At 58.5% G+C, this 18007-nt stretch overlaps 1 protein-coding gene across 3 annotated transcripts in view; it reads left to right on the top strand.

Annotated features, from left to right (window-relative positions):
- Nucleotides 1–14562: 14562 nt before the first annotated feature.
- The window catches only part of SRRM4 (serine/arginine repetitive matrix 4), a 52050-nt gene continuing 48605 nt past the window's right edge, over nucleotides 14563–18007 (top strand). For all 3 annotated transcript variants that reach the window (XM_076353379.1, XM_076353378.1, XM_076353377.1), the window contains exon 1: nucleotides 14563–14720. In XM_076353379.1, the coding sequence (XP_076209494.1) occupies nucleotides 14590–14720 (131 nt within the window). In that variant the 5' untranslated portion in view covers nucleotides 14563–14589. The remainder of the gene's footprint in view (nucleotides 14721–18007) is intronic.

Genomic DNA, 18007 nt, shown 5'->3' with positions numbered 1-18007 from the left:
GAAGAAAAAACAGCCTGCTTAGAAAGCAATCGTTTGACATCGTGCCATCAGACTTCAGATGCCCATCATCGCCGGTAATGACCCCGAGCAGAAAGCCTGGTGGACCTCAGCCCGTTTTGGTCTTAATCTGACCTGGTTTTGTGATGCCCTGAAAATGGCATCATCCATCACTGCCTGGGGGGGTGCAGGAAGGGGAGGGGAGGTTAAACTCCTCTCCCTCACCCTCTGCCGCTCCCCTGCCACTGCTTTATGTCTCCAGAAGCTGCATTCGAGTATAATTCACTTTGTTACTAATTTCTTTTACACAGAAGCTTTTGAAGTGCCTGGGAATAGGGGCTCGTGTCACAGAGACACTTTACAGCCCAGCAGCTGTAATACTTAAGTGCTGTTTAAATAGCCAGCTCATCTAAAACTAATAGGCAAAGAGCTGAAAGCTTGCCAGAGCAGCAACCTTGTGTGTGCCTGTTTGAACAGGCTGATGAAGATGAGTTTGGAGAGCAGGGCTTCTTCCCCCGCAGCTGCCTGGGTCGGATCAGGGATGGGATCACATCACCCTTGCACCGCCGTGGAGCTCTGCTGCCCCAGGGACTCGGTGCACCCCGGGGACGGTCCAGCTCGCCGACATGAGCAGATCGGGGCTGGGTGGCCATGGCCCACGGGTGTCCTTTTACCAGGTGACGTGTCTTGATGAACCCAGGTGCCTCGATGCCCCTGCCCGCTTGGATGAGCAGTCTGCACCGCTGCGGTGGCCCTTCCTTGGCTGCACAGGTTCCCCGTACCTGCAATCCCCAGGGGAGCCCCCCATGCAGTGCAGGAGCCATGAGGCCGTGTCCCAAGCCCGAGGAAGGCCGGCGGAGGGGCCAGCAGCCTGGGGAGCCCCTGGGTGGGGATGCTGAGGGTATCCCGAGGTGCCATTGTCACCCCCAGCCCATCCTGCCATGGCACGTGGTGGCTCTGGGGAAATGGATGCACTGGGACCCTTCATGTGGGTCTTATTTGCTTTTAATCTGGTAGCTAAATTATATTCTTCCGAAATGTAATAAATGAGAGGTTTAATCAAACCCAGCCAGCCAGCACTGATGGAACCTTGGCAGCGGAGGAAAATATTGCATTTTTGTTTGTTTATCTCCCCCTGTGCTCCCCTGGAGACGTTCCGGCTCTCGCGGGGGCTCCTCGTGCTCGGCGGCGCCGGAGGGCGCAGGCTTTACCCTGCTGTTAACCAAAGCACCACGCTGTACGTGGGGCCATCGCGGTGGGACCGCTGCTAGCCCACCTACTCCCAGCCCCTCTCCTTGGCCAGGTGTCCAGGTGGCAGCAGTGGGACCGTCCTCCTGCTACACCTCTCCTCAACCCCTTTCTTTTCAGGACAAGGGTCTCACTTGGTACCCCCATCCCAGGAGCTGGTGCTGGGTTCAAGCCCTCCATCCCAGGTTTCCTATCACCCATGATGGCGCCAGGATCTGGTCTTACAGCATGTCCAGGTCTTAACTCGGTGGCAGGGAAGCCAAGCATCTCCCCAGGCTGGAAACAAGGGCATGAGTGGGGTAATGCTGCCGGGCTTCACTGGCTCTGAATTAGGGGGGCAAAGCACCCCCTGACGTCCAGCCGGTCGATGTGGCTGGGAATGAGGGGAGACTCCGCGTTTCCCCTGTGCATCGGAGCCCTCAAACCCACCGGATCCCGGCGCGGCGCCAGCTGCTCCTGGAGACGTGGCTCCGCTGCCGCCTTTCTCCAGATGGCTTTTCTCAATCAAGGCTCTTCCAGAAATAGCTTGCATACACTGAGCAGCCGGCTCTGCAAATAGCTCACCTCCCAAAACGGAGGAGGCAGCGTAGTCAGAGCATTGTCCCCCGCGTCCCTTCCATGCTCCTGAGCACCTCGATGCCAGCTCAAGCATGCAGAAACCCTCTGCTTCCCCCGGGACACCTCTGCCGGCTGGGAAATGGGGATGTGCCGGGGTCCTTTGTGTCCTGGATCAGGGGATCCCCAGCTTTCCCGTGGGAGCTGACCGGTGGCTCGCTCGGCCATGTGTGTCCCATGTCCCCGCAGGGAAGCATGGCTGTTGGCTTCCAGGAGCAGGGCAGGTGGCCCAGGGGACACAGCACATGGCCCTCCTGCCACGGTAGCCAGGCACCGTTGTCCCCAGCTGCAGCACTCGTGTCCCTTCTTATATGTTTATGCCAATGTAAAGGCAGGGAATGCAATTTTTTTATGTAGGTTTAACTGACTTATTAATAGTCTGTAATGCCAGTAATAGCTCATCTGTAAATCTGTTCTTAAGAATTTATAGGGCAAATATTACAGCGCTGTATTAAAGACACAACTCATAAACGCCCGTAAGCACCAGCCTGGCGGCTTCGGCAGCAGGAGACGGTTATTCCGGGGGAGGGAGAGATGGTGAGCTCGCCCTAGTGGCTTCCACCTGGAGCCTCAAAAATCTTTGGGAAGCAAGTTATTTTAGGGACTGTCCCCTCCAGCCAGGGGGTGCCTGTGGCCTCCTGCTCCGTGCTGTGCGGGCACCGAGCCCAGGGTGGGTGTCAGCACTATCCAGATGCTGAAGCGCTGCTCCCATCCCTGCGGGATCCCAGCGCCCCTCCCTCCCCAGCACCCTCCCCGGGGAGCCCCGCAATCTGCCATCGCCTAGTCCCCAGCCCAGGGTGACAGTATTTACCGCTGAAGTGCGCCGAGTGTAATTGCTAATCAGATACAGGCAATCAATTCATCCCCCGCCGCCGCTTCGGGGAGGGGCTGCCTTTCCCTGCTGAAGGTGACTCCTGCAGGAATTCAGATTTAAAAATAAAGGCGATAATCATCAGAAGTTCATTAAATTAGCATCAGGCTCATTTGCACTCGGCGGGGGGATGAGGTGGAGCATGCAGGTGCCCGTCCCTGCCTGCCTCCCCTCTCCTCGGTCCCAGGATGTCCACAGAGATGCCTCCAGCGGGACGGGGCTCCGAGCGCTGCCGGGAGCCCTCCCTGATTTACTCCTCCTGTCCCGGGGCTGCTGCAGTCAGCATATTTAAATGCAAAACACCATTATCCTTCATTAAAAGCTCTGTCATCACCCAGCCTGCACAGGAAAGAGTTATTACGCCATTACGCTCCCAGTGACACATGGCTTCCCCAGCCCTCCAGCAGCCGCGGTGATGCACGTCAGCCGTGCCGGGTGCCCGTGGTGGGCCGGTGGTGCGTGGCCGGGGGCTCTGCCATGTGAGGTAGCTGACATCCAATGTTCCCTCAGCGGTGGCCTCTGAGCAGGGAGGGGAGGCGCAGGGGAGCTGGGCCTGGGGGGGTATGGGGGTGTCACGGTGCAGGAGGGATACTGCCGGCATGGCAGGGATGGGCACCACCTGTGCCGGGGTGCTCGAGGATGGGCTGAGCCCCCAGAGCAGGCGAGCGCTGAGGGGGCTTTGTGGATCAGCAGTTCTTTGGTCCCAAAGACAGACAAGCCCGGCAGGACCCAGGTGCTGTTTCTGGCAGGGGTTTCCCCTCCTTGGGACCGGGCGCAGGCAGGAGACCGATGCCTGGGATGGGGCTGGGCCCATGGTCCTCCAGCTGCCCCATATCCCCCAGCAGCCCCAGCACCTGCCAGGGACACGGGGCGACTGCAAAGAAATCACCCCACAGCATCGCTCCCTGCTCTGCACCCCCAGTCCCAGAGAGGGTTCATGTTTGCTCTCCATGAGCCCACAAGCCCACAGGATCCAGCCCCTGCGCTCCTCATAAAATCCAAGCAAGAGCCGAGCTGGCGTTTCATGTAACGCGTGGCGATTCCCCATCACCAAGATTTGGAGATGCTATTTCCCTCTCGGTGGAGGAAAGCGAGCAAGGCAGAACAGCTTTTGTAGCGGCGGGGTGTTGATTCATGGCTCGTAATTTAATTAAGAGAGAGATGAGATCAAAAGGGGACTGTATTAAAAAATAAATCAGGTAAAGGGAGTGGAGTTCCTTCCTTTAATTACGGCGTGGATTTGTAACGCTGAGAGACTCCATCAATCACAAAGGAAAGAAAAGGTGTCAAGTGGAGAGAAACCTTCCCTGAGTTAATTACTGCTAACGGAGGAGGAGGTTATTGGGCCGGGTGTCAGAAAGCCAATACCTCCCCAGCGGCGGCTCCGGCAGGGCTGGGCAGCACGAAACCCCTTCGGTGTTGAACATGGTGATGCCGGAGGTGCCTGGTGGGTGCAGTTGAGGAGATGCCAGGCAGCGATGCCGGGCGATGGTGGGGAGCGTGGCCTGGGGGCTGCGGGGGCAAACGCTCCCAGGCAGGGGCAGAGAGCACACAGCTGGGTGCGGGCACGGCTGCGGGGCAGCGACGGCGGCGACAGCCCTGCTCTTGGGGGCTGCGGGCTGTGCCGTCGGCAGCACCAGCGGGGACTGGGGCCGGGCTGGCAGCAGCCTGATTTGTGGAATAATTAATTCTCTTTTGATCATCTGCTGTGTAAATCATCAGTGGCCAGGAGTTAATCATGCATATGAAATGAATCCTTCTCCTGCCTTAATGAGTGCTGAATCGTGACCAGCATCTGTTTACTCCTGACACTTTCATCTTCTTGACAGTCTGAACAATTGTTTCCAATAATCTCCTTTTTATTCTATTAAAAAAAATATCTGAGAGCAAGCAGCCTTCCACTCCACACTCCTGCTCCCAGCGTTGTCCCCACTAATCTTTATTTTTTTAGTCTTAAGCGAGGATTTGTTTTTTGGGAGTGATGTGAGGGCTCCGCAGGCACTCAATGAGCCTGGGGAGGAGAGAGCGCTCCGTTCTCCCAACAAGGATGATGCTGGTGGCAGGACCGCCTTCCTCGCTGGCCAGGTTTGAGGCCGGGCTTTTCATAGTTAATAGCAAATAACAAGCCTGTTTGAACACGGGAGCGTTTCCGCCTGCCATTTACCTGGAGCAAACCGCAATTAATCCACCAGTTGCGCCGCCAACGCGATGTTGTAATTGGATTAATTAGAGAGGAGCTAGCGGCCGCTCTGGGGAGGTCTGTCCCCGGCTGCAGCCTCCTCCAGTGGTGGGATCCGTGCCCGCTGGGTGCCAGACCGGCATCACCGGGAGATGCCAGGGCCAGCCCCGCTTCCCCGGGGCTATCGCTTGCCTGGCCAAGGGCACTGGGGCTTGATGACGGCTGATGCTAATTGGAGTTTATGAGGCATGGCCCGGGTAACGGGCGCTCGTAAGAGGCACTGGGAGCAGAGGGGGCTGCGGGTGGGCTCTGCTGCCAGATGAGGGGCTCGGGAGGCCAGGGTCTTGCGGGGGGCAGCGAGCCCAGGAGGGGACTCAGAGGCAAGGAGCTGGGTGGGTGTTTTGGTAAGCGGGGAATGCGGTCGCCTTCCCCATCAGCCTCAGCTGTTTTGATGGGCAGCAGATGATGTCTGCCAGCCCTCGGTCACCTCTGCCCCATACTTTGGGGAGAAGCAGGGAGGGGGTGTGTGTCCCAAGTGGGTGGGGGTGGGCTGGGAGCCCTGCGATGAGGGCTGAGCGGGACAAGCCTGGCTGCACCGGACCCTCCCACACCGCACCGCTGCTCCTGCAGCCTCTGCCGAGCGTTGGGAAGGCAAAAATCCCATGTTTCTGCTTCCCAGGGTGGCTGCTCAGCCCCGCTCTCCCGTCCCAACATCGGGGTGCCAGCGTGGGGGCTTATCTGGACAAACAGACAGACACCCTCGCTAGACCTCACTGGGGCCCAGCGAGATGAAGGAACCTGCCCCCCTACCTGGGTTTGTGCTCTGGGGCCGGATCCTGCACTGCCTGGGAGCTGGGGGCTGTGCCATAGATTCGGTTCCCTGGCTGCCCTTGGGAAACACACGTTAAAAATATGTATATATGTGTGGTAGGTATTAGAAAAAGCTTTCTGGGGACTCTGTGCTAAGCCTGCTGTCCGGCTGGCTGGAGGAAAGGTGGGGGGCAGGCGGGGGGTCTGCGGGGATGGGATGCCCCTGGGCACAAGGGGCATAGCCACAGGCTGCAGGAAGATGCCAGCCCTGCTCTTCCTGAGCTAACTTGGGTCTAACCTGGCTCAGCTGGAAGCCAGGGGCCACAGGGGATTTATCGCAATTGCCTGAATCAATTTAAAAAAAAAAAAAAATGCCCTTAGGAAAGCAGGCAGCTCCCCGTGCCAAACACCAGCCTGCAGCTCTTTTGAAGCCCTCTGAGCTATCCTTGCTGGAGCAAATCCTAAGGCCATCACCAGCTAAACAAATCAGCTAAAAAACCAACCCCAAACTGCTGAGAACAGGCTCCGCACCCTAAACTACGCAAACCAGGTGGGACCTGAGGCTGTGGGACGCCGGCGCTGCTTTTGGACTCCATCCCTGCTAAAGGGAGCCGGTACCCAGCTGCGTGGCCACCAGCCCCAATTAGGATGCTACGAAGGTGAGGCCAGTGGGCACGACCCAGCCTTTAGGTACTTTATTCCTTCTTTTACCCAAAAGGAAGAACAAAATCCCACCAGCTCCTCCATTCTCCAGAAAAATGAGGTTTTTTTCTGACGTGAATCAGCTTCCCCAGGAGGCAGCTGGGGCAAGCGGCAGCTTCGGTGATGTGCAGGATGCAGCAGCAGCCCCAGTGTTAGCCAAGTATTTGGGGTCTGAGGAGATGCCCCAGGAAGGACATCATGGCTCCTGTGAGGGGAAGTGGGGGTTCCTGGCTGAGCAGGAAGGGTTTGCCACAGCCCCGGCCTCATCCGAGCTCCTGACCGCAGCTAACAGGGAAGAGGACCTCCCCGAGAGCCGGGCACCTGCAGATGCCCCTGACTGCTCTAGAGCCCGTGGGAGGCGCAGGGCCGTTGCATCGCCCCGGCCAGAAAATCTCGCCATCCTCAGGAATCTGCCGTGACCTTTTGGCAAGTGCCAGGAGCCGGCAGCTCTTGATCTGGCTTGCAAACCAGCTCGAACGGTGATGGCAAGGTCAGCAAGATTTGGGGCTCCTGGACACGTCCCTTGTCACATCAGTTCCCATGGCGTACTTGGCTGTAATTTAGCCCAGTTTAATTGGCGCTTAAATTAGCCACAAATAGGACAGCGCTGCAGCTGCAGCTGTGTTCGAAAATATATAAAATTACAGCACGGTAAAACATTTTCACATTTCATTAGTGTATCTTAATGGGAAGTGTCTGCTCCCCAAACTCTCCATTTGTTCTCCGGAGCAGTAAAAGTTTACACATTAGCAGTTGTGCTGCCCATTAACATTGCAAAATGCTCCACATATTTTGCAGGGGCAGCGCTGCTCCACAGGGATGGGATGGGAAGCCTAAAATTTAGCGGCCGGGGTGCTCTCCTGAGGCATATAAGTGGCTGGTGGGAGGCAGCTGAGCAGGGAGCATCCCGTGCCCCAGGAGGAGCACGAGAGCACCTTTCCCGGGATGGTGCTGCCTGTCCCCCCGGCTTTATGAAAGCTCTGGCTTTCTCACAGGTAGGGTAATGCCTCCGATCCAAATCAGGAAGCTTTTTCAGTTGAAGCAGCTTTTTACTAGAAGCCTATTTAATGCTTAGGCTGACGCCCTCAAGTGATTTATTTTACAGTATTTTTGTTCCTCTCCATTATAAGTAATAGTCTATAAAAGCCCGAACGCGGCACTTTGCTCCCTCCTGCTTCATTCCCCCGCAGCGCAGGTGGCCCTGCATGGCGGGGGCCAAGGAGGCAGAACAGGGCTCCTCTGCCCACGGCTGCTGCTACCCCAGTGCACTAATCCAGAGGGGGAAAAAAAAGCCAGAGAAAAAAACCTTGGTGAGAGGTGACTGCATGGAGCCAAATTGCTCACCCCATCAGCGTACCCCAGGCAGGTTTGGTTAAATAGCTTTGGGTTTGTGGCCAGCTCTGTGTTTCTTGGGCAGCGTCTTCCCTGTTGGGCTTGGGATGGGGGGCTTATGGCGTGAAATGAGTTTTGAGGTCTGAGCCCAATCTGAAAGGGTGGGGATTGTACCTTGTCCCTCTCCCACCTCGTCCGGTGGGGAGCTCCCCTGGGGAGATGGGCTCTTGTAGCCGGGGTGGCCAAGGAAAGGTGAGGGGTGCTGAGCCCGGTGGGTTTTTAAAGCTGGAGTGGTTTGGGGAAACCAAACCTCCTCCTACCCCTGGTTTGGCTCATGGGTTCAGTGCAGTGATGTGCAGCCAGGCACAGGGAGGTGCTGGAGGAGGAGGGGGCAGGAGCTGGCCCCGCCGGGCTGGCACCAGGACCCGGAGTGAGCCGGGAATGGGAACATCCCGGTGCTGGCTTGGAGGAGGACGTGCATCCCGGGTCTGACCTGTCCCACCCTTCCCAAGCTGGAGGCAAAATCCCAATGCCTTCCAGCTCTGCAGCCCAAACCTGTGTAGAGCATCCCCGAACCTCCCCCTCCAGCCAGATCCTGAGCTGGAGGCTGGGATCCAACCGAGCTGCCTCCGCTTCATTAGCTAGTAATTACCCCAACAGGCAACGGTGCTATTTGTGTGATTGGAGGCTGCTAACTGCCAGCCGGGGAAGGCAATGAAGAGGAGGGCAGCTGTGTTTTGCCCTCCCCATCTCTTGGGTGCATCCTCAGGGCACTGGGACCCTCTGCCTGCAGTCAGGGGCTGCCCGTGCCCGCCGCAGCCTAGCGAGGGGCTTTCTTCCATTTGCTCCTGGGCTGGCAAGCTGGGCCCTGCCTCTCCTGCCCAGACATATACAGCAGTGGGCTCTGTCCCCCTCCGTCCCCCTCCACCAGCTGCGTTTGACCTTTTGGCAGTGGCACTTGGAGAGCAGCGGCGGCTGCGCAGCTTTGCCGCATGGTCCCCGGGGGCTGGCTTGCCACCACGGCTGCTGCAGCTTGGAGGGGAAAAATTATATTTTCATCTCCATCCCTCCATCCCCCTTCTCACTCTGGAGCTTTTTTTAGAGCCAAAAGGAAGAAGAGGCTGTGGTCTGGCTTTCTTGCCTCCCCTCTGCTCCTGCCCTTTCATTCCTCTCTTTCCGGCAGCTGCAAATGGCTTTGCTTGCGAACGCTCGCATTTATCTGTCCCCGCGCCTTTTCATCTTGCGCTGCCTAAATATTGGGGCCAGGCGGCTTTGGTAGGTGAGCGGGGAGGAGAAAGCGCTTTTGTTGGAGTGGGTGCGTGGGCGGGCGAGCTGTGGAGCCCTCTCCTGCTGATGGAGAAGCTGGCTGCCTCCACCGAGGCGGGTGCAGAAAGCCGGGGTGGGAGACGCCTTGTCCTGCCACCGCAGATGGCCCTGGGGAGGGGGACGCAGGGGCTCGGCAGGTCCCCGGTGTCCATCTGGAGATGATGGAGAGGCATCTTGGGACTGCTGCAAGGCAGCTGGGGCCTGGCCGGGGCTGTTCTGCGGCCTGAGGGTGACACCCTGCGCAGTGAGCCAGCACTGATGGAGAGGACGTGGGCACCCTCATCCTCCATCATCTCAAACCAGGGGAGTGCAGCTGCATCCCCCCAATATCAGCACACACACCCCCTCCCTGCAGCCCCCCACCATCCCGGGGTGCATCGCATCCAGCATCCCAAAGCTTTTGAGCCAGGTGCTGATGGATGGCCCTTGCTGGCGATGGATGCACGCCGGCACCCACAGCCTCGATGCTCTTCAAGGAAGGTTGCAGCTCCGCTTCTCAGGCTCCCCCTTGTTTATCAACCAGCAAGACACGGGGCGGGGGAACGGAGGGAACGGACAGGGTGGCCACTGCCACCGTCCCCCACCCCAGGCGCCAGCACAGCCCTGCAGCCACTCCAGGGCTGTGGGTGCTCCTGGTTTTCCCATGGGTGAAAACGGCTCTTCCACGGGCAGAGAAAGGAAGGACAAAAAAAAAAGACACCTTTGGCAAGTGCCTTGTCCTTGGATGTACCCAGCTGTGGGGACGGGCAGAGGGGACACCCAGGTGCCGGGCTCTGCCCATGGCTGCACAGGCTGTGGGGCCGGCTGGGAGCCTTTCAATGCTGGGGGAAAGAGCCATAAACCAGATATTTCCCACTGGAAAGATGATGAACGCCCTCATGCAACTGATTAACTCTGCAAAATGCAATTACCAAGTTAAGGGTGCACCAGTGGCAGTGCCGCTGCCCACCACCACTGAGGGCTCTCCCCAGCTCAGCACACGGTGCGGCACATTGTCCCACGGCCGTTGCTGCTTCACCACCCCACAGCCCACTCCACACCGCCTTGCTTGGGAAAACCAGCTCGGATCCAGCCCCACCGAGCACCTCCCAGCCCCTTGCCCAGGCAGCCCCATGACTGGACCCGCTCAGAATCCATCCGCATCTGCCATGGCATCCGAAGTGGAGCTGTGCATCGCCTTGCAGGTTCACACCTCAGTTGCAAATGTTATTTTAAGCAAGAAGCCCTTCCTCTTCCTCCTCCTTCTCCTCCTCCTCCCTGGCCAAAGCAGGAAGACATTGCAGCAGGCAGCAGTGTTGCAGCACACGGTGGAGAACCCCCCCTCCTGCCAGGCAGGGCTGGCTTAGTCAAGGAAATAATTGGTAGGTGCTTCTGAAGTGCCATGAATAGAGGACACTCGGAGCCTTTGTTTATTGACTCTTGAGTGATAATGAATACTTCCAAAGATAATAATTGATTGTCTGCATTTGCAGTAAGCCTGTTTGGCTGGGGAACGGGTGGAGCAGCACCGCGCCAACACCGTGTGGAGGTGGGCACGGGGCGGTTTGGGCAAAACCAGGCTCCAGCTCTTCCCGCTGGGCACAAGCAAAATAAAAAAAAAAATAAAAAAAAAAATTCAACATTTATTGAAAAATATTTGTGCAGCTCCAGGACAAACCCAGCTTTCTTCTCCCTAGAAGGGGGAACAGATTAAAATTTAATCCTAGTTAAACACATTTTCTCCTTTCCCTCCTCTCGGGTACCTCTTGTGCATACACAGCTTCACCCTGCTGATCACTTCTTCCTTCGGCCCCGGAGCTTGTCCTCCTTGACAGAGGCTGAACGCCCACAGGGAGTGTTCACCCAGAGCAGGGACCGCTCTCTTTTCTCAATCACCCCCAAAATCGAAGCCTGGGGGCGGGAGGGGATGGGGAGATTGGTCCCTTTAAATGTAGGAGAGGATAAAGCAGGAGAAGGCAGGCCTGGGGGTTCTGAGCATCCCCACCTGCCTCTGAGCCTGGTAGGTCCCTCTCGGGTTTCCCAGGGGGGGTTGGGCCCCGAGGGGGTGCTTTGCGGGGTGAGGGGGTGCTGGGTGTTTAACTGTGTGGTGCAGGTGGTTGTAGGGCTGCAGAGTCGGGTGCAGCGAGTGGTGCTGGGGGCCCAGCAGCCTTGGAGAGAGCCCTGTTTGCAGCCCCCCACGCCGGGTGGAGAAAGCCCAGGCTCAGCCCTTTGTGCTATTTAAAAAAAAAATCCAACAAAACAAACAAATCATGGAAGAAGAGCTCTCTAGGGAAGAGATTATTTATTTTATTTTATTTTTTTTGCTTCGGAGGAAATTGTGCAGCTATCCTCCAAGTCACGGTTTCCCTGTTCTCATCAGGAGACCGACTCTCTCTGCTACAGTTTACTGCACCAGTTTGGGTGCAAACATTTGAACCTGGCAGAGCCCTGTGTTATCGCTGGGGTTGTAAATAACCCGGGGTGGCATTTATTGCAATGCCCACAGGGTGAGTAACCGCCGGCTGGATGCTGCTGGCAGACAGCGGTCTCGCAGGGTAGGCAGTATCTGCTGGGGCTCTGGGGATGCTGTTTCCAGAGTATGGCCGTGACCACCCCGAGGGCTCGGGGGAGGGAGGCCAGCGGGGGCTGCCTGTGCCCCATGGCACGGTCCCCGTGGCTCCTCGCAGGGGCACCGGCCCGGGGAGGCGTTGGCAATGCCGTGGGCTAATAGATACTCTAGAAATGTAAGGTATCATTTCTGCTTATGATATAGTGCTTTTTCTGGGTATCTTGTAATGCTTTTTCAGGCTGTTTATTTATGAGGCAATTTATTACAGTGCAGTTATTCTATAGCAGGGAAGGCTATTCCTAGGAGCCTCCGTTAACCGAGCCAATTGCTTAATTGGCTCACTGATGTCTCCACAAGGTATGCCAGGAGAAAGGGTTCTTGTTGTAATGATCGCAGCCTTCCTCCTGCCCACACACCACCCGTGCTGCTAATTTAATAGTGCAAACATTTATTATTCCTTTCATTTGGTAGTTAATTTTGGGGCATTTAGAGCCATTCCAGGATTGCTGGTGGAAGGGGGTGAAATGCCCTGGGGTGCAGTGAGGACCCTGGTTGCAGCTGGGAGTGGTTGGACTCATCCTGCAAAGCCCGGGGGGATGCAGGGGCTGATGCCTTGCAGGGTATTTGGTTAATGAGCCGCAAGCAGAGGGATGGGGCTGACCCAGCTGCAGGGCAGCAGGGCTGACCGTTCCGGCAGGGCTCCTGCCTGACCCCCACCCTGCATTTGAGTCATTCGCCAGCAAAACAGAGCAAGACCAGGGCATGTGTGTGCTTACACCTGATCTCTCTTTGATGAGTTTAATGTGCTCTGAAGGGAAACAGGCTCCTAACAAATAGGCTGTGTGTTATGGAAATGGTTGGAAGGACCAGAGGAAACCCAGGCTTGGATTTGCTTGGGCGGTGAGTGCCTGTCCCTGCCCGTCTGCGGGCGAAGGGGCGGTGGTGGCACCCACTCCTGCTGGTGGGTGGCTGTCCTGGGGCTGGTGGGTGCCTGCTGTGTCTGCCGGGGGTGCTGTCTGCACCCTCCCCTCGTTGTGCTTTTGCAGCATGGCTGCTGTAGACCTCTCGAGCCCTTTCCCCTGCTCCTTCTGCTCTGCCCCGCTGTTTGCTGGCCGCGGCAGTCCCTGGAGGGTCCCCACTCTGACATCTCCTGCCCATGGCATATGCAATGTGTCCTGGGCTAGAGCAGAGCTGTAGCTCACAGCTGGCCTTTCCCAGCCCCGTCGCAGTGCCTGTCGCTTCTGGGCGGTTTCCCAGGGGGAATAGCCTCCCAGCGAGCATCTCTCTGCCGTGTGCGAATGTCATCCTTCCTTATCGGGCTCTTTAGGCAATGCCTGGCAGAGCTGACTGTGTTTCTATAAAGCCCTGCTGGATCCGTGCCCGCTCCCACTGCCGCCGCTTCCCCAGCATCCATCTCCAGACGTTCATGGCCTCACAGCACAAAGCCCGCTGCTGCTGGCCAGCGCGTGCCGAGGCTCTCAGACTGGGGACGCAGCCCGGGGCCACCTGTCCCTGGGTACCAGCACGGTAGAGCCCTGGCACCAGGAGCAGAAAGCAAAAAGGGGCAGGGAAGGAGGAGTTCGACAGACAATGCTGTCAGGAGAAGCCTCCTGCTAATTTTGTATTTATCACAAGAAAGTGATCAAGTTTCGCCATGATTTTCGTTCTTTCTCGGCTCCCACCGCCTATTGTTCCTGGCTCCATTATCCCCCCCATCGCTTACATAAACGTATCGTGCTGGTTTCCAAGGCACAATAGAGAGAGTCTCATTCATCCAAGGTCACCAGCTTTTACTTGTGCTTCAAAGCATCTGGTAGAAGCAGCATTTTCTCCTAAAGACGTTTTTATTGTACTCTGCGCAGAGGTTAAGGGAAATAGCACCACTGCCCTTGCGCTGCCCCAGCGCTTCCCTCCCCCTCTCCACATGCCCGGTCCCCGTGTGTCAAATCCTGCCCTGCAAGGTGAGGTCTTGTTTTCTGAGCTGGTTAGGACCCCATTGCTGGGGCCAAGAAGCAACGTGCCCTGTCCCTGCCCCTCCACCAGCACCTGTTAAATGGGAAGGGATGGGAAGGAGGGAAAAAGGGGGGTTTCTTCCAAAATCTCCTCCCTGTACAGGTCCCAGTATGGACCAGTTACAGAGCAGTCTCCATGGCCTCCTGCTGCTTTCTCCCTTGGCCATCTGAGCTGGTGGCTCTGGGCTCTCCTTCTTTCTTCACCCATGTCTGGTAAAGAGTTGGGAGTGGGCAAACGCAAAGGCTACCGGTAGCCCGTGTTGGGGGATGGGGACTTGTGGGGGCCCAGGCTGATGCTCTGCCCTGGAGGGTTTGCGCCCCACAAAGGACAAGGTGTGGGGGTGCCCACGATCCAGCAGCAAGCTGGAAGCATTTCCTCGGCTGGGGAAGGCAACAATGGGGATGGAGCAAGGAGGGTCCTGGGAACTGCAAAGACACCAGGGTGGAGATGGGTCTGTGAGTGAGGGTGGTAAACCTGCCTGTAGGGTGGGAGCTGTCTGAGCCCCCCCGAGCCATCTGGTCCAGGGTGACCAGTGAGGCAGCCCATGTTTTCCGCAGGGGGTAAGAGTCGGTCCAGCCCGAGAGGAGCCGCTGGGTCCTCTCCGGAGCTGCCCTCCTCCAGTCGGGGCAGCGCCGGGGGCGGGTGACAGCCCCCGGGCCGCCGCCTCCCGCCCCGGGCCGAGCCGTGCCGGGCTCCCCGCGGCTCCGGGCCGCAGCAGCTGCGGGAGGCGGCGCCGGGGAGGGGACGGCGGCCGGGCCCGGCCCCTCTCCCCGCCTCGCCGACACAAAACGGGAGGCGGGGGCGGCTCGGGCCGCATACCTCCTCGCCAGCCGGGGCAGCGCCGGGCCGGGCTCCCGGGAGCGAGCCGAGCCGAGCCGGGCGGGGACCGGGGCCGTGCGGGGGATGTAGCGCTCAGCACCGCGGAGAGCGGCGGGGCCGGGGGGGGCCATGGCCAGCGTGCAGCAGGGCGAGAAGCAGCTCTTCGAGAAGTTCTGGCGAGGCACCTTCAAAGCCGTGGCCACGCCGCGACCCGAGAGCATCATCGTGGCCAGCATCACGGCCCGCAAGCCGCTGCCCAGGTAAAGCAGGGGAAAGGGCTGCCAGGGCACGGCGGGGGGGGGCTCAGGGACAGCCCCCATCCCGCCTCCGGCTGGGGGCTGCACCACCCCGAGCCTCCTCCCCACCCCCAATTAGTACCCCTCACCCCCCTCCCCCATCAGGAGGGCCTGGAGTGTGTCCTCCCCCAACCCCCAGTTAGGGGCTGGAGGAGCTGGGGGTCCCCCCGTGCCTGGGGCAGGGGGATGCTGGCTGGCTGAGTCCCCACCCCGGGTAGGTGCTGTGCTCCAAAGAGGAGCAGGCTCGAGAAACTTTGGCTCGGTGGTGCTTGGAGGCTGGGAGCTGGCTGTCTCCTGAGGGGAGCAGGGTGGGGGCCTGGAAAGCTCCAGCTGGGCTATGGAGGGAGGGTAGTGGTGGGGGTCATCAGCCAGAAAGTGTGGTCACCTCCATCCCTGCCTTACAGACCCCCGGGGTGTGTGTCCTGCTGGTTGTGTTGTCTCTGCATCGCTCCTTCACCAGGGACCCTTAGGAAGGTGATGCCTGCAGAGGGGAACAGCCCCGCTCCAGCTGGACCCTGCCTTGGTGCAGGGGGGAGGCTGATGCACCCCAGGGAGGTGCAGCCTGGAGGCTACAGCTGCCCAAGGCACCAGCACACAGCTGTGGACTGGGGCAGCTGCGGGTCTGGTGTCCTCCAGGTCCCAAAGCCGAGCGGTCTCAGCTTTGCACGTCTGGTGCCTGCCTGCTCTGTCCCTCCTGCTCCCAGTGAGGCTGGTGGCCCCCATGTTTCCCAGAGGCAGAGCAAGGGTCAAAACCCATGAAACAAGGCAAGGGGACTGCTTGTACCCACCAAGCTGCTCAGCCGGGCTATCGCACGGGCAAGGGTCCGTGTGGCTTCCTCACAACAACGCGTTCTCTAATTTAGACTGGTTTGGTTTTGTTGATTGTCTCAATATTGGTTAAAAATATCCTCTTTGCACTCTTTTTGTAAGGAAAGGAGGCTTTTGCTGGTTCTCCTCTCTCTTTGCTTTGTATTTCGGCTGCTGGCTGCTCCCCGCTCTCTGTGGGGAACAACCCAAAGTTTCAGGAAGGCGATGGGTGGGTAGAGGAGAGGGGCTCAGTTTGCAGCAGGCTCGGTGTCAGGGGCTCAGCCTGTACTAAACAGCAGAGAGCTCGCAGGGAGCAAGCCGTTTCGGATGCCTCCCGTGCCAGTGGAGGCTGTGAGCTGCAGCAGCGAAGGGGACGGGGGTCCCGCTGCTTGTTCAATGGGGGGGTCACTTCTGCCCCCACAGCCCAGCTGCCCAAGCATGAATTTTTCCGATCTCTCCAATTGCTATTAATCAGGGTAGGGAATTGGGAAAGGCACAGCTTAGGCTTCCAAAGGAAAAGAGCAAATCTTGTTTCCACAGGCAGCATTTGCAGGGCTTTAGCCTTTGTGGGGGATAGGAGCCACCGTGCCTTTCTCCTCTCCTGCATCGGGCTACGGTCGGCAGCCAAAGGGGCCATCAGCGAGCTGGGTGCTGGCTCACACGCACACGCTCTCTCCTGTCTGAAAGTGCCTGGGCGAGCCGTGCTGCTTAAATATCTCACAGTCAGAGATGTAATAAGGCAACAAATTAGGGCATTGGGGAAATACAGCAAGCCCAAGTACCGGGAATGATGCACGGCTCTACATGGCAATTTGGATTGCCACGGACATCCCGGTCGGGCTGAGGACCTCAGCTGGGAGCGTTTGCAGCTCTGTTAAAAAGTTAATGAACACGCGCGCCTCTCCATTTCGCTGGCAATGCCAGCTCTGGCAGGAGGGGAACTGTCTGTGCAGGGGTCAGGAGCTCTCGGCACACAGCAAAATGGACCCGCCAGCTCGGCTTTGCCGCGTTTTGCTCCTCAGCACCAGCAGATCCTGCACAATGGGGTCCCCGAGCAGGGCTGTGCTCCGTGCAGCCAGCCACGATGCTGCCAGGTCCCTGTGTCAGTGCAGCCTGGCTCCTTTTGTCTCCTTGCAGCTTGTGCCACCAGCCAGGGCCTCGGGATATTCCCCACGGTGCAGCCATCTGCACCGCCACCCTCGCTACAGGTGTCAAGCAGGGTCAGCCCTGGTGGGGCTCTCCCTGGGGTCTGCAGGGTACTTGCTGCGCTCACCCCTGTCCCCATGCCACAGAGGGGCTTTGCTGCCAGGGGGGCTGAAGCCAAAGGCTCGGGGAGCAGAGAGACCGCGGTCCCCGGCTCTTCTCGTAAGGGCTGCCGGCTCGGCTTGCATCATGCGGTGCTCTGCCGGGAGCCCGAGGCTGCTGTCTTGGCAGGATCGCGCCTATGAGATGCCAGATCTCACACCCCCAGGGGCCTTGCAGCGGGTCCCCATCAGGGTACACAGCAATGACCCCAGCACCCCGAGTGGGCACCAGGTTTGTAGCCCAGCAATAGCTAGAGCCGGGCTCCTGCTTCCCATCCACTGGGAGAACAGCCCTAAGGCTTGTGGCAGCTCCTCTCGCAGCCGTCTCTGTGCCCGGCTCCTCTCTGGGTTTGTTTTTCCTGAAGGCTTTGCTGTGCTGCTGCTTGGATCAGCCTTTCTTCCCTGACGATGCTCCCGGCTAATTTAAGAGCAAATGACTGTGGTGCCAGTGAGCAGAGCGCACCAGAGAGGAGATGGGGAGACCAGCTAGCCAAATGAAAAATTAAGATGACCGTCTGGATTTCTGTTTTTTCCCACACTTGACAGCTGCTCCTCTGCAAATGCCACGGATCTCTGTCCTGGATCCGGCCCCGTGCTTCCCGCAGCGGTGGAGGCAATGGTGTGGTTTCTAGGCCAGCTCTGCCCGTCTTCCCATCAGTTTTGCTGGCTGAGCCTGTGCTCTCGTGGGGTGCCAAGGGGCTCAGCTGCGGCATGGGGGTCCTACCGAGAGCCTCCACAGTGGGTATAGCCCAAATCCATCCCCGCAGGGTGCCCTGGGCACGGCTAGGGGCTCAATCCTCCATCCTTGTGGGGCAGCGGCGGGCTTCCCGGGGCAGAAAGTGATTTTTTTAAAATTCCCCCCCCCCCACCCCCTTCCAGCCAGCTCTTCCCTGTGCCCCATCCCTCGCCACCACCTTGCTGCTGGTCCCAGAGATAAAGCCTTTTCCATCTAAATTCCCCGGGAGGTTCGGAGTGTTAAAGCTCTGCTAAACCCACAGTTCATCCTGGAACAAAAGAATACATTAATCCCTTCCCTCTTGGTCCTGCCGGGGCAGGGGGGTGGCTTACTCCAGCCCCGACATAGCTCTGCGCCCGGAGCAGGGTTCTGCCAAAGTAAATGGATTATTGACCAGTTTGCAG

The sequence above is a fragment of the Aptenodytes patagonicus genome, chromosome 15 (assembly GCF_965638725.1).
Source record: "Aptenodytes patagonicus chromosome 15, bAptPat1.pri.cur, whole genome shotgun sequence".
In the NCBI taxonomy this organism is placed as follows: Eukaryota; Metazoa; Chordata; class Aves; order Sphenisciformes; family Spheniscidae; genus Aptenodytes; species Aptenodytes patagonicus.
The sequence above is the reverse complement of the archived record's forward strand: the minus strand, read 5'-3'. Positions and strand labels throughout refer to the sequence as shown.